Here is a 23,218-nt window from a genome sequence, read left to right as displayed (position 1 = left end):
TGGACCTATAATCTGGAGAGTGTGTGGTGACACACATACCTGTAATCCTGCACTGGAGAGTGTCTGGTGACACTCACACCTGTAATCCAGCACTGGAGAGTGTCTGGTGACACTCACACACCTATAATCTGTAGAGTGCGTGGTGACACACGCCTGTAATCCCAGCACTGGAGAGGTGGCACAGGTGGGTTCCTGGAGCTCCCTGGCCAACCTGGCCAGCCAAATCAGTGATCTCCATGTTCAGTCTCCAAAAGCAAGGTGGGGCACACCTTGGTGGCAGGAAGTAGAGAGATGAAGCTGGAACTGAACTGGAGGCTCCCTTCCTTCGGGCTGGCATGCCTACTACCTGCTGGCAGGTGCCATGTAAGCTGCTAGAGAAGAAAAGTCACTAACAGCCCTCTACCACTGGGGGCCCTTCCACCCATAATACCAACCTGCTAGGCAAATGCCAGCACTGGCAGTAGAGGCATGACTGTTAGTGGGGTAAAGGGCAGAGCCCTGAACAGCTTTCAGGCCACAGAAGAGAACCCATGCCTGGTACTATAAACCTGTTCAAAAACTCAGGGCTAGGCAGGTCATGGGCCCTGGGGTTGGGGAAGGACCCACTACTGTTGTTTCCATAATCTGACATCACAGAATATTGCCTTCTAAATATTTATGTTTATATTCATAGATATATGCTACTCTCAGCATGGATCAGAGAAACTTCTCTTTGCAGTGAATAGAGAGACTCATGACTGCTCTAGCCATGATTGATGAGCACTCAGCCTTAAACAAGACATTTCTATCATTTACTCAGGCTCAGGGAATATCCAGAGGAGGTGGTAGAAAGGGTATAAGAACCAGATGATAGAAGGGTTTTTTTTAAAAAAAAACTATTTTCTGAGTGTGACACAATTCATGACCCCACAGCAGTTAAGGTCACCTGCCCTGGGCCTGAACACAACTGGGCATCACTCAATACCAGTGCATCAGGGAGCCAAGGCCCAATATGAGCTTTAGTGGAAACAGAGCCATATTCAACACAGTAGAGTGGATGAAGCCGAGGAGGGACTAGACGATGACCAGAAGATCACAGGTGGATGAGCAGAGCTCGGGGCTCAGGTACCTCTCAGAGGGACACAGTCTGAGCCAGTTTAGAATTCCAGCTGTGTCCTGATCGCCCCCTGTGAACAGCTACTACCTGAGGGATCCCTACAGATCTCACCCGCCACCTGTTCACCCAGCCTTAGTCTAGAATCCCACAGTTGTGTCCCCAGGTGCTGTCACCCTCCTATCTGAAGAGACAGCCAACTCCCACAGCTTCTGGTGGGAATCAGTTATTTGACTTGTCAGGTCCCTAAGGGAGACCCTTATGAGCCACTGCCCTGGCGACCTTGGAGGAGCTGGCCCAGGTGTACTCTAGGGCCAAAGGTCAACATTCTTCACTCTCCCTTTCCAAGGGGTCTCTCTCAAAATGTCCTGTAGGGAAGATGCACTTGTGTCCTCCAGGACCCCCTCCATCTTGGGTACGGCTTTGCTCGACCATGCTGGCCTTTGGATGAGCCGGCATAATAGCTCATGGAGAAGCCCCCGGCTCTGCCAGCAGCTCTGCCGCTTCCACTTACCCCTCCACAGGGTTCCCCAACTCTGAGAAACAGATTTCCAAAACATCCTTCCCCTTTGATTTTCTGGAACTTTCCTTGACTTTCTCTCGACCTTTTCTCCAAAAGGCCAAAACTTCTCTTCTTCCTTTTTAGATACAGTTGTCTTGGGTATTATTCCACCAGATTCAGCATCAAATTCAGACCAAAGGCCCAACAGGGCTCGTTCCTTCCATCTCCCCTAGGAAGGTCCCCTGGGAGCTGCAGGAACTGCTGAGTCCAGACTGCGTGTGGCCGAAGTGGTGCGTTTCTTGGGATTACCAATGCTGTGTTTCCTTTGGGGCTGAACCCCAATTACTGCCCCCGCCAATATCTGACTGCTGAGTCACAGATCCACAATGCCACAACCACATGCCCTACACACATACACACACACACACACATATACACAAACACATATACACAAACATACACACATATACATACACACACACATACACACACACACATACACACACACACATACACACACACATACATACACACACACATACACACACATACACACACATACACACACATACACACACACATACACACACATACATACACACATACACACACACATACACACACATACACACACATACACACACATATACACACACATACACACACACACACACACACACACACACACACACCTTCTCACTGGCATTGTCCAACACAGAGTGGCATTTTCTTGAATCTTACTCAGCTCTCAGGATCGTGGAAGAGTCTGGTACAGATCTCTTCCTGTGGTGTAAATGCTTCTCTAAGCTGAAGTGCTCCTTCCTGGAGACTCAGGAGGCCCAGAAAGCAGACAAAAGCCGCACAATTCACAGGATCCTGCCCCAAAGTTATAAAAGTAAAAATCAGTTGCTGGGGAGAGGAGACTCTTTCTGAGGGAGCTGTGTGAACGTTGTATGGGGAACCCCAGGGATGCAATTTTCATGAGTTGCCAGCCACTCCTGGGGAGTGAAGGGGGTGGGGGAGAGGAAGTGGGATGGGAAGAAATATGCCAAGACATAAGCAAGGGTCACACAATTAGGAAGAATTCTGTAAAGAATGCACAATGTTGTGGGGCTAGGGAGATGAATCAGTGGGTTAAAGCACTTGCTGTATAGGGTTGAAGACCTGAGTTCAAATCCCACAACCCATGTAAAAGCCAGGCATGTTAGCATGCATCCGGAATCCAGTAGTGAGCTTCCCAGTGGTGCGGATGCCTTTGCATCACCCATGCTCCTGTAAGTAACCCCAGTGCCCTCACTCACAGGCTCACCAAGCGGGTCTTGAGTAGCGACATGTCTTTGATTTGCCGTCCACGCCCTATCTGGGATGAACAGATGTCTTCCCGGGAAGGCAATACAACACAGCTGTTCTCTGAATCCCCTCCACTCCCCGAGACTCACGTTGCACTTTTTCCCTCCTAATTTCCCTCACTGCACAGTCCAGGCAACCCTGGAGCTGGAGACATTGCCGCAGACTACAAACACTGTTTCCTTCCCAGAGCTGGAGACTCTTGGAGACATTTCCTGTGTTCTACCCACGGGACTAATGGAGCGGAGCTTTGAGCATCTGAACCTTTGGTGGCCATTTCCTATCTTATCAACCACAACCTTCCAGTTCAAAGACATTCACCACTAATCCTCACGGCCAGCCACTGCATGCCAAGTATTTCACCAACATGGTCCACTTCAGGTCTTGCAACACCGTGTAAGGGGCCAAGCCACAGGCTGATATTAAGTACCCAGAGTCTGGGGACAGTGACCATTCCCTTCAGATTCAAAGACTTCTTTTGCCCAACATGTCCTGCTCCCCCACACATACTGTACACGGTGCAGAGCCCTGCAGATCTGGTGACCATGGGGCCCACAGGCCTGCTCAGCTGGGGGAACTCACCATGCCTCCGGTGCATTCGCGACAGTCCTGGAGGCAGCTGATAGTCTCCCAGGTACTGTAGGCTTTCAGCCCAGCCATTAGGGCCTGTAGTGAGCGCCTGTTGATGAGCTCCCTCCCCCGGAAGATGTCTTCATCCAGGACAAAGGCCGCATGCCTGTGAGACAAAGGAGAGACGTGTGGTGGGTACAGCAGTGTCACACCCACACGGAAGAAGCACGCACGAGCCCCAGTTACCACCCAAGATCCCCTTCAAAACTGTCACTCTGCACTACCACTGAATTCGCACATCTCCACCACATCGCTCTCCCCTTGTAAATGCTCTCCTTCACTCCCAGCCCGAGAGCACGTTTCTGCACTCAGTCCCTAAACCCCGTCACTAATGCTGGCCTCTGCTCCACGCTTCTCTGTCTATGTATATATGTTCCATATTATTTTCTTCTGCCGACTACGAAGTAAGTTTTGCATACCTTGTGAGGTGGTCATTTTTTAAAGTCCCTGTCTACTGGAAATTCTTCCATGGAGTGTATAGGAAATAGAATAATGGTCCCCAAAGAAGGGCATACTCCTACCTCTGGAATCTGTGTGTATGTCACCTCATATGGCAAAAGGGACTTGGGAGATGTGATTAAAGCAGGGTCCTGGGGGATACGGCTGGGCTGAGGTGAACACACGTGTCTGTGTATGAGAGGAAGGAGCTAGAGACAAGAAGAGGAGAGAAGAACCGAGGTAACGCGGCCCTAGGGAGCAAGTGGACATTGCTGGCTTTGCAGATGGAAGGAAGGGACAAGACAAGCAATGAGGCGGTCCCAGGAAGCTTGTAGAAGGTCAAGGATATGGACGCTCCTTCAAGTCTCCAAAGGAAGGCAGACTTGCCAAGTCCCTGATTTCTAAGCCAGCAGGCCTCATTTTGACTTCCAACTCCCAGAACTGTAAGAGTATAATGCTGTGCTGTTTTGTGCCACCAAGTCTGTGGATTGCAGTTGCGCCTTCCACAGTTCGACTGAAGTGTGGCCAACTAGGATCTGAAAATACTCAACGGAAGATTCCAAACATAAACAGGTCATAAGTTTTCAACTATACGCTATCCTGGGCAGCATGCTAAAACCTCACAGAATCTCATTGTGCCTTGTCTGGAGCACAAACGATCTCTCACGTATCTGAATCGTATCCATTCTAACCACTCGCTAGTGACTTGTGGGAGTCGTAGTTATCCGACTGGCTATGGTCCTGCCAAGGTGCTTGTGTCCCGGTAACCTCTGCATGGATGCCTGACACGGCATGCCAATATGCCCGTACGGTTCCTCTCACTTTGGCCACCTCTCAGGCACTGCCTTAATCACACCGTAAGAATGGTGGGCGCAGTACAATCAGACATTTTGAAAGAGAGAGGGATCACATCTACAGAACATCTTTACAACACATAGTTACACTCATACTATTTTGTTATTAGTTACTGCGGCTAATTTCTTACATTGCCTAATTTCATAAATTATATAGATTTGTTACAGGCATGTATGGAAAACTAGTATGTGTCGGGTTTGCTGTCACCCATGGCTCTAGGCATCCACTGGGTATTGGAACGGATTCCAAGAGGTGGGAACAGTTATAGTTACAGCAGTAGCCGAAGCTAATGCAGGTTGTGACTAATTCCTTCTTCAGAATGTTTTCATCCATCTGTGGGTGTGACTTCTACACAACGTCACGTTTGCTGGTCTCCCCGTGTGTGCCCATTCACTTCCACAATTCTTATTCTCTTTCTGTATTTCAAAATGCCGTAGTTGAAGAGGGCCAGGTTTTCTTTCACTCTCTCTTTGAATGCCTTCACTGCGGTCTCGTCTCCAGTTCTTTTAACAAGTTGTCATAGAACTAATGTTCAGTGTGAAGGTTTTCCTGAATTCTCTCTGTAGTCAGCCAAACTCTAGGACACAGAAAAGGCGCTAGGCATGGGCATTAAAGTCAAGGGTGGCCAGCATGCCAAGTGTGGAACCATTGTCTCAGGATCTAAAACTTACTGGAAATTTCCAGACTAGTACACTGAAGTATGGTCACACGGTATCCTGCGATATTTCCCCTATCCACTTTGGGGTGTTAACTGGTGTTGTCATTGTTTAGGTCTCGTTTAGGTAGCCATTTTGGAACTCTCAACAAAATGGGTTTAAAACTCTTTCCTTGAAATTATTTGCTGTTTATTCCTATACTCTTTGTTCCCTTCCCCCCTCTATTCCTGTCTTATTCAATCCCATCTATCTATCATATTCCACCATTAACTTCTAAAGAGGAAAATATTTATGTGCTCTGAAGAGAAACCAGAGATCCACAATTAACCTTTAAACTATGTTTTGGTTTGCTGAGATAAATACCATGACTAAAAGTAACTTGGGGATGAAAGGATTTATTTGGCTCACACTTCCAGATAACAGTCCATCACTGAGTGAGTTAGAGCAGGAACCCAGAGCAGAAAGACCATGGAGGAAGCTGCACCCTGGCTCTCTCCTGCTCAGGTCATTCAGCTTTCTTATACAACATAGGACTACCTACCAAGGGGTGACACCACCCACAGTGGGCTGGGCTCTTCCACATCAGTCATCACAGCCCCCAGGAGACAGCCTAATCTGGGTACTTAACCAGCACACACTATGTTATTTGTAGTGATTCTTCTAGGGCTTAAGATACGTATTTTGGCTATAGACTTCCCTCATAGAGTGCTATGTCACTGTGTAGGTGATGCGGGAATGTTTTCCCATAAGTGTACTTTCATTTCATTTTCTCATCCATTGTGCTACCAATATGTTTATAAATGAAGAGAGAGGGGGATAGAAATACAGCGTATTCAGAGAGGGATCGCTTCTACAAGGTATAAGCTTCATTACTAGCTCACCTCAAAGATTTTCCTTGTCAACATTATTGAGGAATGATTTAGTATTCATTCAAAGCATACAGATTTGATGGTATGCATTCTCGTGAGATTATCAATCCACAAAACATTTTCAACAGCACCCCAAAATTACCCCACATGCTTCTCAGTCTATCCCTCCCTCCAGTCCCATCCCAAGGTCACCACGGACATGCTCTTTGCCACTCACTACGGACTTACTCACAGTAGGGCTGCGCAGTGTGATGTGCCTTCCTTATTTCGATTATTGTGTGACTTTGAGATTTATTCTTGTTCTTGGTCACTGTTATTTTCTCCTGCCAATTAGTATTCCATTTTATGTAATGCATAGACTACACTTCCATTGTTCATTTGCTTGTCAATAAACACTTCATATATTTCCTGTTTGGAACTATTATAGATAAAATGGCTATGAAAATGGATATGTACGTCTTAAAGGAGGCACATGACTTCTTTTCACTCAGGTAGATATGTAGCAGTGAAATGAAATATGTAGTGTTGGGGGCAGAGGCAGGCAGGTCCCTGGGCTTGCTGGCCAGAGAACCTAGCTCGAATTCCCAGTACCCATGTTAAAAAGCACAAAGTAGTGTGGACATGTGTGCCTGTAACCCAGTATTGGGGGCAGAGGCAAGTAGATCCCTGGGGCTTGCTGGCCAGCCTGCCTAGACCAAACAGCGAGCTTCCCACTCAATGGGAGATTTTGTTTCAAGTCAACAAAGTGGATAGAGATGGAAGAAGTCACCCAATGTGCTCCTCTGGCTTCTGCATTTGAACAACACACACACACACACACACACACACACACACACACACACACACACACACACCAAACATCTGCTCTGTTGAATTATCTTGAGATGTCGAATGAGTCAGTACATGTGAAATCTTAAGGCAGGGCTTGCTACGCTATACACACTTGAATATGCACTGGCAGTTATCTGAAATGTATCCTCACAGGTGCTGAGTGGAAAAAATTCTCTAAAGAATGACTAAATGCAGCTGAAAGACAGATGCATGAGCGTTTCTACATCCTTCCCTCCACTGCTGGTCTGGAACCCAGCCCCGCCTGACTGCTTGAGATGCCCACTTGGCCAGAAGTAAATAAGAGGCTGACCCAAACAATCCTTTGAGCTGGTACACTGCAAAGAGCATTTTTTTTTAAAAAAAAGTTGTTAGTTACTTTCTAAGTGAGGAGATTTCTTTCCATAGCAAATCTCTCTAGATGGTTCCAAAGGGAGGTATCAGTCACCAGCTTCCCTGGCCAGTAACTTCTGAACTTCATAACATGAAATCCCTGCTCCGCACACTATCAGGATGGTTTAAATGCAAAACTCTAACCAACTCCTTGGCCAAATGTGATGTCATTGAACAAGGTAATTTCATCCCCTTAGTTGAATTAACATATGCAGAGTCAGGTACTGGGAGACAGGAAGATGCCAAGTTAAGGACCCATAGCTTCTATGCTCACAGAAGTCAAGTCCTCCACCAAGAATAATGGTACAGTGATAAAGTGGACTAGGCCATTCCTTACTCCAGGAAGAGGCTTGGGAGAGTCTGTCTAGGAAAATGATTGTCTATGAAGAAAGAGTGTGACTGTGCAGTCTCAGTAATGAGGAAGCAGGAGTATGAGAGGCAGGGCTGCAGGTACATCCAGTGTGTCTGTAGGAGAGTCTGATGGAGGAGTGTGAGGGGCAGGGGCTGCAGATACATCCAGTGTGTCTGTAGGAGAGTCTGATGGAGGAATGTGAGGGACAGGGGCTGCAGGTATATCCAGTGCATGTAGGAGAGTCTGATGGGGGGGGGGGGGGGGGGTCCAGTGCGTAGGAGAGTCTGATGGAGGAGTGTGAGGGGCAGGGGCTGCAGGTAGTCAGTGCCGTAGGGAGTCTGATGGGGGGGGGGGGGCTGCAGGTGTGGTGAGGAGAGTCTGATGGAGGAGTGTGAGGGGCAGGGGCAGGTCAGTCATGTAGGAGAGTCTGAGGAGGGTGGGGGGGGCTGCAGGTACATGTAGGAGAGTCTGATGGAGGAGTGTGAGCTCAGGAACTGAGCTTGGAGTCCAGCGGTAGAGCCCAACAGAGGAGAGACACGGACAGGTAGAAGGGCCCACACACAGGGGAGCTTGAGCTTGCCCAGAGCAGATGAATATTCCAGGGTCCCGCGAGAACTCAGACTTTGTTTCAGAGGCTACTGGTGGTGAATTTGAAGAGGTCTGGGTTGGTGGTGGTCGGTTAAGAGTGGAACTGAAGAGGGTCAGGTGAGATGACAGGGGAGGAAATCATTCTGTCAGGAGGTGAGAATTGGCAGGGTGGGCGATCAGAAGGTTTGCGGACTATGTGCCACGTTTTCTCTTTCTCCAGTTGATGTACAATAAAGTTGACTCCATAACCACGACTAATGCTGATATAAACTTGGATACTCGGATTAAAAAAAAAAAATGACATTTGAGGAATCTTGCTGGTAATGGCCACAGCAACCAACACCATTGAGCATCCAGTACTTTACTCTGAGCATATCCAAATCTTCACCCATGTGATCTTCACAAAAAGCCCCTAAGTCAGGTTTTATTATTACTATTCCATATTCGGAGAAATTGAGACAGAATTCCAAGTAGCAAATGGTGGGGTCAAGTTCCATGACCCAAGCAAAGCCCGTCCCACCTCACCTCTGCTGCCGCCTTTCCGCTGTGGAGTGAGTCTGACTACGTGTGACTTCATCACAAGACGCTGCGGGACAGGCAGGGCCAGCTGACCCTGGCTGCAGAGCTGTTTTTCCTGCTTACGAACTCCAGCCTTGTGTACCTGAAGACCTGGCCCACCTCTGTCTGAGTAGAACTCAACGCCCTGAGTATTTCACCAGTCAACCAGTCACGCCTCAAGTTACCCAGCCCCTGACACCCGAAGCCAGCTGACGGTTGGAAGCCAAAGCCTGCGGCCAGGTCTGATAACCTTTGTGGAGACAGAACATGAAAAGAGGAGGAGAGGCAGAAGCCAGCACAGATTTTGGCCATGCTGCCACAAACTGGACTGGCTGCTTCCTTAGAGGCTGAAGGAAAGGAAGCCTCGGAGGTTGACCTCTGACCTCCTCACACACACGACGGAAAAGCAATAGTCAAGAAGGCCATGGAGCAATTGGGTTGGTGAGGTGTTCAACAGCACAGTACCACACATGCCACACAATAACGGCTCTGCGATTTGGTATTCATTAGCGTCAATCACCTGTCATTTCTCACCTTGAAACTCAAAGCCAGAACAGTGGCCTCTCTGGACTGGAGCAAACCAAACCAAGCTACAGGGATAGAAACCAAAATGTGTGTTGTCTCAGCTATGGTGGTGAAGTGGGGCCCAACTTCGAAGAACCCAGGAAGCTTGCCAGGGCGATGTAAACGGTTTATACTCAACAGGAGAGTTTGCTACACCGCTGTTCGTATTTGCCCAGACTCACTAAATGATACACTACAACTTGTGCACTTTACTCTGTCTAAACTGAACCTCAAAAATATTCGGACATAGAACTGAGCGAGCAGCTTAGTGGTATAGCACTAGTTTTAATGTGTGCAGCAGCCTAAGGTTTAATCCCAAGTGCCCAGCATGTGCAGCAGCCTAAGGTTTAATCCCGAGTGCTGGTTAGGTTTTGTCAACTTGACACAAAATAGAGTCATCTGGGAGGAGGGATTACCTTCATCGACTTGGCCTGTTAGCAGATCTGTGGCCATTTTTTTTTTTTTTTTGATTGATGGCTGATGTGGGAGGACCCAGCCTACTGTGGGTGGTGTCACTCCTGGGCAGGTGGTCCAGGGTTCTGTGAGAAAGCAAGCTGAGCAAGGCAGGGGAAGCAAACCAGTAAGCAGTGTTCCTCTGCAGTGTTCTGCCCTGACCTCCCTCGATGACGGATTAGTATATAGAAGTGGGAGCCAGATGCACCCTTTCCTCCCCGGTTTGCTTTTGGTTAGGGTTTTATCACAGCAACAGAGTAGCACACTAGGACAGCCCAGTCCTGGGAAGGAAAATTCAGAAAATTTTTAAGCAACAGATGTTGGATGTGAGTGGCTTATACTTTTCTCAGGTAGCTCATTTTTCCTGCCACAGAATTCATTCTTGGTACTCCCTGGAGTCCTGGACTTCCGCTCCCCACCCGTGTTATGAGAAGAGGCCTCCCCCCAGGTAGGCCCAAGGACTGTGACACCCCACAGGTCAGCAGTACACCAGACATGGCAGGGTTTCTCTGATGTCCACCGTCTTATAGATCCCAGCACACACTCATCAGGGTGTAAATTTTCCCACAAGTGCAGGGCGCTGTGAGTTACCCAGAAGATGACCGTAGCAACCCCACTGAGAAGCAGAATTAGCATGTTAGAGAAAAAAGAACAGCAGGAGAAAGGTCTGAAGTTTGACACCCTCTTCCCAGTCCACATCCTCCTGGGTCCTGTGGTCCTTGTCTTTAGGATGTAGAGGTGACAATGATACAAAACACACAGCCCAGGCCTTGCCCAAGTGCTGCGAGACGGAGCATCTGAAGGCATCTGTCTATTAAAGCCACTGGTCAGGGTTACCTGAAGGCATCTGTCGTCTATTAAAGCCACTGGTGAGGGCTGCAGAGATGGCTCCACAGTTCAGAGCACTTGCTGCTCTTTCGGAGGCCCAGGTTTGGTCCCAGTACCCACATGATAGTTCAGAACATCTGTAACCCCAGTTCCGGTATGGGATACCCTCCTTTGTCCTTGTCAGGTACCAGGCACACATATGGTACACAAACATACATGCAGGTAAGACACTTATAAAATAAATAAATCTAAAACAAAAATTTTAAAAGCCCGTGGTGAAGGTGATCATGCATGTGCAGTTACAGTACCATTTCTGCTATTTCATTCAGCACCCTGCCTCCTTCCCCAACACACACAGCACCACACACACACACACACACACACACACACACACACACACGCCTTGACCTAGTGTTCAAAGCTTTATTGTCCACTTAGAAATTTTATGAGAAGATGGAGGTATTTTAACTGTTCAAATCTGTTACTTTTTCTGTTTTTTTTTTTTAACATTATTTTATGTGACTATTATGCCTACATTCATGTCTATGCACCATGCAAGTTCCTTGCGGCCATGGAGGCTGGAAGAGGGCATTAGATCCCCTGAAACTGGAGTTATAGATGGTTATAAGTCACCATGTGAGTGCGGGGAACCAAACCTGGGTCCTCTGGAAGATCAGCCATGCCTTAACTGCTGAGCCATCTCTACAGCTCACATCTGTTAGCTTTAGTATCCATAGACAAGCACTGATTGAAGTCTTCTTGAATCCTTGGTGGATTCTACTCTTCTGAACACTCAGTTAAGTTTGGGGTTCCACCTTGAGCCTGGGCAGCAGATTTTCCCCACAGGTCCATTCCTGTTCACAGTTAGAAAATGAGTCTGTGTCCCACCCCTATCATGGCTTCCTCCGGGAGAAGCGATCCCAGAGCCAGCTCACCTGCTGGTGAAGGTCAGGGCCAGCGCAGTGGCCAGGTGAGACATCAGCCTGAGTGTCTGCATCTGGTGCTCGATGATCTTCACCTCCTCCTTGCCCTTGGGCCCAAACTGCCTTCGGCTGAGAGAATGAACAAACACAACTTTTACCAAAACGCAGTAAGTAGGTGACTTCATTTTCACAGCTGCAAGTGGCAGCCGGCCATTGGTGTTTCAAATCCTGCAGGATATGGAAACCCAAGCCTCCTAAAGTGTGGTTAAGACAGTGAGTTAAGACAGTCCAACCTTCCAAGAAAAGTCCAAAGAAAGCTTTTTAGCTTTCCTGGAAACGAACCTTCCCACCACGGGATCCGGGTAAGGCAACAGAGCTATCTACTACGGAGAGTAATTTGTACTCCTTAACATTTACATGACATCTTAGAGCTTCAAGTGCCCTGTGATCATTAATTATTCAGCTTTACTAGGTTTGGGACATAATTAATAGGACAGGAGCCGTAGCCTAGAACATATTTCAAATGGACATCCCAACAAGGAGGGTGGCGGTGGCCTCCCCGCTCCCGTCAGATTCACAGGTGGATCATTACTCTCAGCCCTCCTAAGCACCCCTGCAGTTCCGCATGGAATAGTGTTCGCCACATCCTGCAGCCCCTGTGCCTTGTTACAGCGGCTGCAGGGCACTTAGAGGCAGATACAGCTCGTGTCTTTCCTCAGAGCCGTTCCTGGGACTGTTCCTGCAGCGATGCCCATGGGCAAACCCTGGTGCAGGTCAGTATGCTCTGACTCTGGGGTTGGTGACATTCTGTTTTTAAATAGCCATGAGCTTAGTTTTGAATTTTTAAAAAGCAACATTTTACACACACACACACACACACACAAGCAAACCTGTTTGTAGCTGTAGACACTATTGAGCCAAGGATACCCATACACTTAAGAGCAAATTTTTCAAAGTTTTTATGTTTGCACCTTTGGGGGTCATAGATCAGATATCCTGCATATCAGATATTTACATTATGATGCATAACAGTAGCAAGATTGCAGTTATAAAGTAGCAACAAAAACAATTTCATGGTTGGGGTCACCACAACATGAGGAACTGTATTCAAGGGTCACAGCACTTGGAAGGTTGCAAACCATTGGCATAAGTCATTTAGAAGTCACAACCTGGTTATGAGGTGGGAGGGGACGAGACAAACAAAACCAGGCATACACAGGGGCAGATGCTACCCAGGGTGAGGAGATATCCCAGGGCACAGTTTGACCACTCCAGATGGTTGTCCCAGGAACACTATCATCCCCTGCCCTTGGCCCATGCCCTTTCGTCCACACCATCTCCACCCAACCACAGCAGGGTGTGGTCTCAAATGAGAGGCTGAACAGCATGCAGGGCGACCTCTCAACTTCGGCTGGATCATGAGGAGACCAAAAACAGGAAGAAAAAGAAATTGCATTTTCAATAATGGTGTCATCATAATGTTAGGTTATTGCTATGGACTGAATTGTGTCCCCACAAAATTCATATGTTGAAGCCCTAATTCCCAAGTGACTATTTGGAGATAGGGCTTTTAGGAAGTAATTAAGGTTAAATGAAGTCATAAGGGTGGGGTGCTAATCCGATTTGCCCAGCAAACCCTCCTTCAACTCCATGGGTTGAAGAAGGTCAGGTGAGGACACTCAAGGAGGCAGATCAGGAAGACAAATCATGCAGATGCTGCATCTGCCAGTCCTCAGACCTTGGCATTCCAGCCTCCAGCACTGCAAGACACAAATGCCCACTGTTTGTCACCCCATCTATTGTATTTTTGTCATAGCAACCTAAGTGGTCCCATGCAGTTACTTAGAGTGTTCTATCTGTCCCCACTCTCTTGAATTTTAAGTTTTAAAATTATGGTATAGCTTTATTTACAATTACTAAAGCCAAATTTTTATCCACACTAGACATGGCCATATCCAACCCACTCCTCTGGGAGACAGCTGAGTCTGACCTGTGCCACAGGTGCACTGGATTCTGGGCATCTACCATGTTCAAAGTCAAGTCCCAGACAAGAAGCTAACAGGCCAGATCACAGAAAAGACCCAGATAGGGTGACCCAGCTTTCCATTCCTGTCAATCACCAGTTCCAAAATATCATTTCAGGGTACTTTACTCACACAGAGATGGCAAAGGAAATGATCAATAACAACGTCTTTTAAATCTTGATTTGCTGAAAAAAATCATGATAACCACACAATTTTAAATGGCATTCTATCAAAGTTTCTGTTTCTTCACGCAAGTCTTTGTTTTGGTGCCCAGCACACAGCAGATGCACACACTGAATGAATGAGTTTTTCAAATGAAGAAATGCAGGCAAACATGGCAGAGTGGCCTGACCAAGACCTCAGGGAAGGTTTTAGGATGCTATTCAGGGTGCGGTTAGCAGTGGTTGTCAACTTGACAGGATCTAGAGTCACCCCAGAGACAGCCTCTGGGCAAGCCTGTGAGGGTTCTCTGACCAGGTTTACAGAGGTGGGGAGACCCACCCTGAATATGGGCACTATTCCATGGGCTGGGGTCCTAGACTGCCTACGACAGAGAAAGCAAGCAGAAGTATTTATCACTTTCTTCTTCCGTACTACAGAAACCATGTGACCAGCTTCCTCGCGCTCCTGCTGCCCTGACTTCCCCACCATGATGGACTGCTGCTCCAACTGTGAGCTAAAATGAATAAATAAAATCCTCCCTTCTGCTGCTTTCTTCCCCCAAGGTGTTTTTATCACAGCAACAGAAAACAAAACTAACACCATCAGGTGTAGGAATCATTTGTGACGGCCCCGTTTCCTCTTTGACCCTCATAGTTCAATTCCGGTAATAGGTGCAGGCCAGAGAGACCACCAGGAGTCCACACGGGCAAGCCTCAGAGTATATCTTGTCATGTGACAGGGAGATCGGCCAATCCACTGCAGGAGTCTAGGTGATTTCATGAACTTGAGAGATTTCACAAGAATACATGCATTTCCAACTTTCCTTGTAAAACAGGATGATCTGGCATCTGTGGAGTCTACATTCATGATGGGGTATGCTAGGCCTTGGGGCCACCAAACTGCTTGCTCAGGGCAGAGATAACTCTGCCCTCTAAGCTTACAGAATTCCATCCACTCACCAAGTTTAGCTAATGGCTCGGAAGGCACTGGTTTTCTAGCCCCATTGTCTTAGTCAGTGTCGTATAGCTGTGAAGAGACACCATGACTATGGCAACTCTTATAAAAGAAAGCATTTAATTGGGGCTGTCTTACATTCAGAGGCTTAGTCCATTATCATCACGACAGGAAGCATGGCCACACACAGGCAGACACAGTGCTACAATTAGCTGACAGTGTCTACATCTCAGCGGGCAGCAGGAAGAGAGTGAGCCACTGGGCCTGGCTTGAGCTTCTGAGACCTCAAAGCCCACCTCTAGTGACGCCCTTCCTCCAACAAGGCCACACCTCCTCCAACCAGGCCACCCACCCCAATTCTTTCACATGGTGCCACACCCTCTGAGCCATTTTCATTCAAACTACCACACCCACCATTGTGGGTTTCTTTACTTCAGCCACAATAATTTATCACCACCTCCTAACCTGTTAATTAGTTCTGCGACACATAGCCACACACAGGCATTCTACAGGCATTTTAAATATAGTAGCCAGATGGTTGGGAATCTAATCCAAATGCCTCTCTGCCTGGTATCTAGGAGTCCACTTGGGTTTTGCTTGAACCTTCAAGGATGCTTCTTCACACCCTCCCCATCTGGGGCCTCTGTCCACGCAGGGCTCACTGCCTCCACCAGTCTCAAGCCCAGCTGTCATATACCTAACTGGACTCACTTGTGGAGGCTCGGCCACCCACTCTCTCCTCACGCTGAGACTTTTCTGATTCTTCTCCCTCTCCAACACCCAAACAGAACCAAACCAACCAAAGCAAAGTGGCTTCTCCTTAGAATGCCCTTAGTATTCCTTCTGTGACCTCCCCAATGCCAATGTCTCTCTCTCTCTCTCTTTCAGTCTGTACTAACTGACAGCTGCTGATGCTTCTCCACCCAGAGCTGATCCTAGAGTATGAGCCCCACCTCCCAGGGTGAGCTCATTCCTAAAGATAGCAAATGATGTCCCCATGACTGCATCATCCAAATGTAAGCTAACAAATCCAAAAGCCCCAATACCTCCTTCATAAGGCTATCACAATGTAGGCCACTGATACCCAGCACGAGTCACCCCAGGTGACACCCAGGGCCAGGTGTCAGACAACTGAGGAGAACTCCAAGATATCAGAACCCTAGTACCCAACTAGTCAATCCTAGTCTACTTAACCTGATTAGCCTGCTCAGCCTGCATGGCCCATCCTTTCCTTTGGCATCCTCCACCCCCTTCCTGACACTAGTGTTTCCCTGTGTGGACCTGGTGAGCAGATACCCTTTTTTTCTAGGGCACTGTGAACAATGAATAACCTAAAGAAGAAGATCTTCCTGACCTGTTGGCCTCCACATATCTGAAAGCCAGAACAACCTACACATTCACAGTCTCTGCCATCAGCACATTTTCATGTGACCCATCCTGGCCTGGAACAAGAACTCTCAGGAAAGAAAGAAACAAAGAGAGAGAGAGAGAGAGAGAGAGAGAGAGAGAGAGAGAGAGAGAGAAGGAAGGAAGGAAGGAAGGAAGGAAGGAAGGAAGGAAGGAAGAAAGAAAGAAAGAAAGAAAGAAAGAAAGAAAGAAAGAAAGAAAGAAAGAAAGAAAGAAAGAAAAGGAAGAAAGGAGGGCACACTGACTACCCCACTATCACAGCAACTGTACTCCAGATTCCCACCTGCCACCCCCACTTTTTCCTGAAATGTTTACTTATTCATAGTCATTATGAACAAAGAAATAACTTTGACAATGGAGCCCGGATAGAAGCAGTATACAGGATAGAAATTAATGACAAGGAGAAAGCAGGAGAGAGGAATCAAGCCCCTGGATGCCAACAGCCCTACCTGGGCTTTCTTATAGGTGAGCAGAAAGAAATCAATAGATGAGCAAAAAGTGGGGCATGCCCACTGCTTCTCTCTGGCCTTGGATGCTGACAGTCTCCAGAGCATTGATCCGGAGTCTCCAGTGGCTTCTTACCTATCAGAAGTTTGATCTGGTTTTAGAAGTGGGAATGTAACACGAAAGATTAACGACTCTTCTGCTCAGAGATGCCAATAGAGGTCAGCCCTAGGACTGTCACTATTTGCACCAAGCTGGTTGCCTGGCTACAGGAGAAGCAGCAGAGAGAAGGAACATCAAGGCTCTGGGCCATAGAAGGCATGACCCATATGGCAAACCTGCCCAGCCATTCTGAAGTCACCCTCTGGTTTATGATCTCAGGATGTAGTTGGGCACACTGAAGGCTCCTTCCCTGGTTGCCAGCATCCTGGCATGCTGCCCTGAACACAGCTTACTGGGCTGTAATCCCTGCAGCTGGCCAGCAATTACTGCCTGCCAGACATTTTTATTGTTCCAAAATATGATCTATATGGACACAATATTCTTCCCGTCTTTTCCTCCACTAAGTTACTATTTTTCGTTAAAAACACGTGTAAAGGGTATATTTTTCTCTGTAAACACAATTTTTATTCCAGCACTCCCTCCAAAGGAAAAGAACCCAAATCACTTAGCTTTCTCATGATCTTTATAAAACCAATAGCAGTATATATATACACAATGGTATCCATGTGAAAACCAATCCAGGGCTGGAAGAGTGCTGTGAATGATGCCTTTTAAAATTATAGATCTGAAGAGCTATTTCTGGACTCCAGCAACAACGAAGGAATAGAGGAAACATTTATTTTGGGTTGTTGTATTTCATCCCCACTCAATTTTGAACACGGCTGCTTAAAGCAACATTCTCGGAAAGTGACAGGGCTATTAATCACCAAGGCAGCTACTGCGGGCGCAGCCTCTAGGGGGACCATGCTGCCTGCCTTCCCTGCTCTCCCTCTGGTCTCTTCTCCCAAAGGAGGCCAGTGACCTACTAAAAAGATAATTGCTTCCCATGTTTCCTGCTCCAAAGCATCATTGCATCAGTCTGCTGTGAATGACACCCAGTCACCCTGGAAGGAGAGAAGCCTGTGTGGCTGAGCCTGTGTCCTTGACCCTGAGAAGTCTTGGGGTACAAGCTAGGGTGCAAGCTAGTTCACAGGCATCCCCTCAGCCAGAAGAAAGGAGAGGAAAACTCACCTCCTTCAGTGTCGTGGTGCTGACCTCTGCAGACAGAAGCTGGGCCCCAGACACATATCCATAGCCACTGGGATTTATTAATAATTCAATTTTAGGCGACAGTCAAGGGAACTAGTTAGTGCCCACAGTGGGACACCTACATCACATTCCCATATCACTTCACAGAGATACCTCAACCTCTCAGAGAGCTTTCAGTCCAACCCTTTCTGTTTCTCCTCTTTCAGGGGACATTCCTAGATATATAGAACTTAGAGTGCAACTATTCATACAAATCAGTGTATGTGTGCATGCACATGTGTATGTGCATGCGAGTGCGTGTATACATGTGCAAATTTGTGTGCAGTGTGTGCATGTGTGCAGCACACATATATGGGCATGCTTGTCTATGTGTGTGCATGTGGAGACTAGAGGTTGCTATCAGGTGTCTGTCCTCTATTGTTTTGAGCAGGGTGTCCTCACACTTATGTTTTGAGCATGGTCTCTCACTTAACGGGAGCTTGATGCTGTGCTCAGGCTGTACAGCCAGTATGCCCCTGGGCTCTGCCTAATTCCATGGCCCAGAACTGGAGTTATAGACATACAGCACCATGTCTGGCTTTTAGGTGGCTTCTGAGGATCTGAACTCAGCTCCTCATGCTTGCATATCAGATACTTTACCCACTGAGCCATCTCTCCAGAATCAAAGCAAAACATTTTAAGGCCACTATCACAGCCCTGTGTGAATCTAAAATGTCCCCATGAGCTCATGTTTCAACATTTGCCCTCCAGCTAGTAGCATTATTTTAGGGGAACATGGGCCCTTAAGAAGTAGAGCCTAGCTGGCAGAAGCAGGTCACCAAGGGTGGACACGTGAAGATTACAGAAGGCTCCTGGTTCCAGCGTTTCCCCCTTTGTAAATGTGGGGAGACTCTACTACACATTCCACAATAAAGGCCTTTGGGCCTTCCTTGCCTTGATGGACTGAAACCTTGCGGCCAACTAATCATCCACACTTAAATTTCCTTAGTTGTTTGTGCGGAGTATTTGGAGCATGGCTACACTAACACAAGCACTTATGGGACCCAGAAGACTGGAGTCCAACAACAACAACAACAAAAAAGACCTGGCTTCTTATCATCAAACAAAACGTGGGCACCAACACTCCATTTCCCAGCTTTCAGCCTTGCCACACTCAACCCCATCTGTTTCCCTGTGGGGTCGAGCTTGGCATCAAAGTGGGGACTAGCTTCCCATAATATTCTTTTTGGTTAAAGCTGAATGCCTAATAGCTTTCTCTTTGGACTCTGAGCAATCCAGCACTGAACATCTTATTCACCATGTTAGATCTACCATGTTTTAGCTGCCATTCTTCAACTGGACAATTTTCCATCCATCTCTACAGCAAATGGAAGAAGTGTGTGTCTACAGGACTATGTGTGCCATAGATAAACATTGCTTTCACAGGGGCCTTGGGCTGAGGAGACAGCTCAGGGGATACAGTGCTTGCTTTGTAGGCATGAGCACCTGAGTTTGGATTTCACCCAAGTCAAAGTTGGACAAATATAACCTCTGGGGGGTTGGAGGGAGTCAGGCAGATTCTAGACTTTGGCCAAAATGGTAAGCTCCAGGTTCAGTGAGAGATCTTGGTTCAAATAATAGTAATAACACAACAATGTGAAAAGGGTTAAGAGGATGACCTCTGACCTATATATGCACGTGCATGGATGCTGTATACACACACACACAAAAAAAAAAAAAAAAAGAAAAAAAAAAACTTTAGTATGATTAAGTATGGAAACTGCTCCCAAGAAAGTTTTCAAAATCCTAATCTTGTAAACACTCTAGAAATAACATTTGTGTCTCCAAACATCTTTAGAGTGACAGAGAAGGGTTTTGATCTCCTTTCTGGCTCCAGGGATGCCTGTGAACCAGCTTGCACACTGACCTTGCACCCCAAGACATCTCAAGGTCGAGGGCAGATGTTAGACACCCAGCTCTTCTTCCAATGTGAGATTAATGACAATGACACATTTTAAACATGGGATACTTGGTAAGAATATACAGAAAGAAATGTTAGTTTATTGCTTTAATGCCAGTGTTGGAAAGTCTACGTGACAAATAAGGACAGTGGCCCGAGCCTACAAACAGATGCTGGAGCCTACGTGTCACTGTGAGCATGCAGCTCTTTGGGAAAGGGTCATTGCCGCCATTCTCCCCATCTCCCTTTCTCACAGACCACACCAGATCAGAGAGCTAGGAAGTCAAAGGCTCTACCCAACAGGCAGCACTTGGATCTAAGTTGTGGTCAGTGTCTAGCAGGGCCCAAGACTCTGCTCTCTGAGACAGTGAAGACCATTGTCATCATTGACACTGTAGCAGCAGCACAGAATGGAGCTTCCCGCAAGAGTCTAGAGTTATTGAAACAAGCCACATATTTCCTACAAGTGACCTGGAGAACTCAGATGCCCTTCAGGCCGGAGGGAAGGCATAGTAAGAAGACCCACAGCACTGTCCCCGAATTTTTGCTGAATAGATTCTTTCTGACCAACATTACTATCTGATGGAAAGGACCAAAAGTAGGCTCTCCTTGCATCAGAGACTGACCAAGTCCCAGTTCTTCTTTGAGGGTTCAGCTATTTAAATAAGAGTAGATCTGACCTGTCACGTTATGGTTCAAAGAAACCTCTTGAAGACAAACACCAAGGAACATGGCTTCGTCTCTGCTCAATATGTTCCTGTGCTATTCTGGCACCTCTTGCTGCCTGTGAGAGGCTATCTGGGACTGAGCCATCACATCCCAATTTATACCACTGGGGACTGGGGAAGAAGGCAAAAGACATGAAGGTGAGAGCTCAGGCTTGGGACCATGCACATCTGGCTAGGGACCATTCACACCTGGCTAGGGACGATTCACACCTGGCTTGAGACCATTTCACACCTGGCTTGGGACCATGCACACCTAGCCTGGGACCACACACACCTGGCTTGAGACCACGCACACCTGGCTTGGGACCATACACACCTGGCTTGGGCCCATGCACACCTGGCTTGGGCCCATGCACACCTGGCTTGCACGGAGATGCAGATGCTGCCTCCTGTGTGTGGGTTATCTTGTTCAGGAAGTCTGTGAGCCTCAGGTTCCTCGACTGTAAGTGGGCTTAGAGTGACAGCCAGAACCAAGTGAGATGTAGCTACATGCCTGACAGCAGGTGTCCGAGGAACAGCAGGGGTCACCATCACACTCAAACCACCCTCTGCAAGATAATCTGTCAGCCTACTCATCCCTGACTAAGAAAGTGCTGATAAAATTTCCCCAAAAGTTACTCTTTCTTTATTCTGTCTCACTAAAGCTTCTATAAGAAGACCTTTAAGGCAAAGGAGAAAGTCTGTTTCCCAACATTCAATTCAAGATAATGAAATTGTTAAGAAAGAAGCATGCTAAGGCTACTAACGAAAGAGAGAGGTGTGTGTCTGTCTGTGTGGTGTGTGGTGTGTGTGTGTGTGTGTGTGTGTGTGTGTGTGTCCCCATGTGGTGGAAAACTAATGTAAGCTGCCCCCTTTATGTACCAGGAACCCTAATGGTTTCCCCCCTAAATTCCAGGTTGAAACAAGGTGGACAACACACAGCCTGAGGGTGGTGTGGGAAAGCCACGAGAGCAGCAGATTCTTCCCAGAGCCAATCAGCCGGCCTTAGTGAGGAGCCTGAGTGACATTCAGTTGGCTGCACACACAGGAAGTGAATTTACTTTTTCAGAACTCCAGCCTTAGCAATATCTAGGAGTGACAAGACTTGGTTAATGCTAGGCATCAGGACTGGGCTTCCTTGAGATTGTTTTTTAATGCATCCTAATGAATGCAAAGCAAATCTACAATGGTACAAAATGCAGAGAGGTAGATTACAGCTTAGACTGCCTGGAGTGGGCTAGTGACCTGGAGTGGGCTAGTGACCTGGAGTGGGCTAGTGACCTGGTGTGGGCTAGTGACCTGGAGTGGGCTGGTGACCTGGGGTGGGCTGGTGACCTGGGTGGGCTGGTGACCTGGAGTGGGCTGGTGACCTGGAGTGGACTAGTGACCTGGGGTGGGCTGGTGACCTGGGGTGGGCTGGTGACCTGGGGTGGGCTGGTGACCTGGCGTGGGCTGGTGACCTGGGGTGGGCTAATGACCTGGTGTGGGCTGGTGACCTGGGGTGGGCTGGTGACCTGGGGTGGGCTGGTGACCTGGTGTGGGCTGGTGACCTGGAGTGGGCTAGTGACCTGGAGTGGGCTGGTGACCTGGGGTGGGCTGGTGACCTGGGGTGGGCTGGTGACCTGGGGTGGGCTGGTGACCTGGAGTGGGCTGGTGACCTGGAGTGGGACTAGTGACCTGGGGTGGGCTGGTGACCTGGGGTGGGCTGGTGACCTGGGTGGGCTGGTGACCTGGGGTGGGCTGGTGACCTGGGTGGGCTGGTGACCTGGGGTGGGCTAGTGACCTGGTGTGGGCTGGTGACCTGGGGTGGGCTAGTGACCTGGAGTGGGCTGGTGACCTGGAGTGGGCTGGTGACCTGGAGTGGACTAGTGACCTGGTGGTGGGCTGGTGACCTGGGGTGGGCTGGTGACCTGGGGTGGGCTGGTGACCTGGGGTGGGCTGGTGACCTGGGGTGGGCTAGTGACCTGGTGTGGGCTGGTGACCTGGGGTGGGCTGGTGACCTGGGGTGGGCTGGTGACCTGGGGTGGGCTAATGACCTGGTGTGGGCTGGTGACCTGGGGTGGGCTGGTGACCTGGGGTGGGCTAGTGACCTGGAGTGGGCTAGTGACCTGAGGTGGGCTGGTGACCTGGAGTGGGCTGGTGACCTGGAGTGGGCTGGTGACCTGGGGTGGGCTGGTGACCTGGGGTGGGCTGGTGACCTGGGGTGGGCTGGTGACCTGGGGTGGGCTGGTGACCTGGGGTGGGCTGGTGACCTGGAGTGGGCTGGTGACCTGGAGTGGGCTAGTGACCTGGGGTGGGCTGGTGACCTGGAGTGGGCTAGTGACCTGGGGTGGGCTGGTGACCTGGGGTGGGCTGGTGACCTGGAGTGGGCTAATGACCTGGAGTGGGCTAGTGACCTGGGGTGGGCTGGTGACCTGGGGTGGGCTAATGACCTGGGGTAGGCTACTGTTGAG

The 23,218-nt window shown here is 48.4% G+C and overlaps 1 protein-coding gene across 1 annotated transcript in view; it reads right to left on the bottom strand.

Moving 5' to 3' along the window:
* Acoxl (acyl-CoA oxidase like) overlaps positions 1-23,218 on the bottom strand; it is a 292,744-nt gene that overhangs the window by 149,317 nt on the left and 120,209 nt on the right. The window contains exons 11-12 of the mRNA XM_037205208.1: positions 11,890-12,006; positions 3,525-3,678 (exon numbers count right to left, since the gene is read on the bottom strand). Coding sequence (XP_037061103.1) covers positions 3,525-3,678; positions 11,890-12,006 — 271 coding nt within the window. The remainder of the gene's footprint in view (positions 1-3,524; positions 3,679-11,889; positions 12,007-23,218) is intronic.

This window comes from Peromyscus leucopus, chromosome 4, assembly GCF_004664715.2.
Source record: "Peromyscus leucopus breed LL Stock chromosome 4, UCI_PerLeu_2.1, whole genome shotgun sequence".
In the NCBI taxonomy this organism is placed as follows: domain Eukaryota; kingdom Metazoa; phylum Chordata; class Mammalia; order Rodentia; family Cricetidae; genus Peromyscus; species Peromyscus leucopus.
Note: the sequence above shows the minus strand (reverse complement) of the source record. Positions and strands in the feature narration are given on the sequence as shown.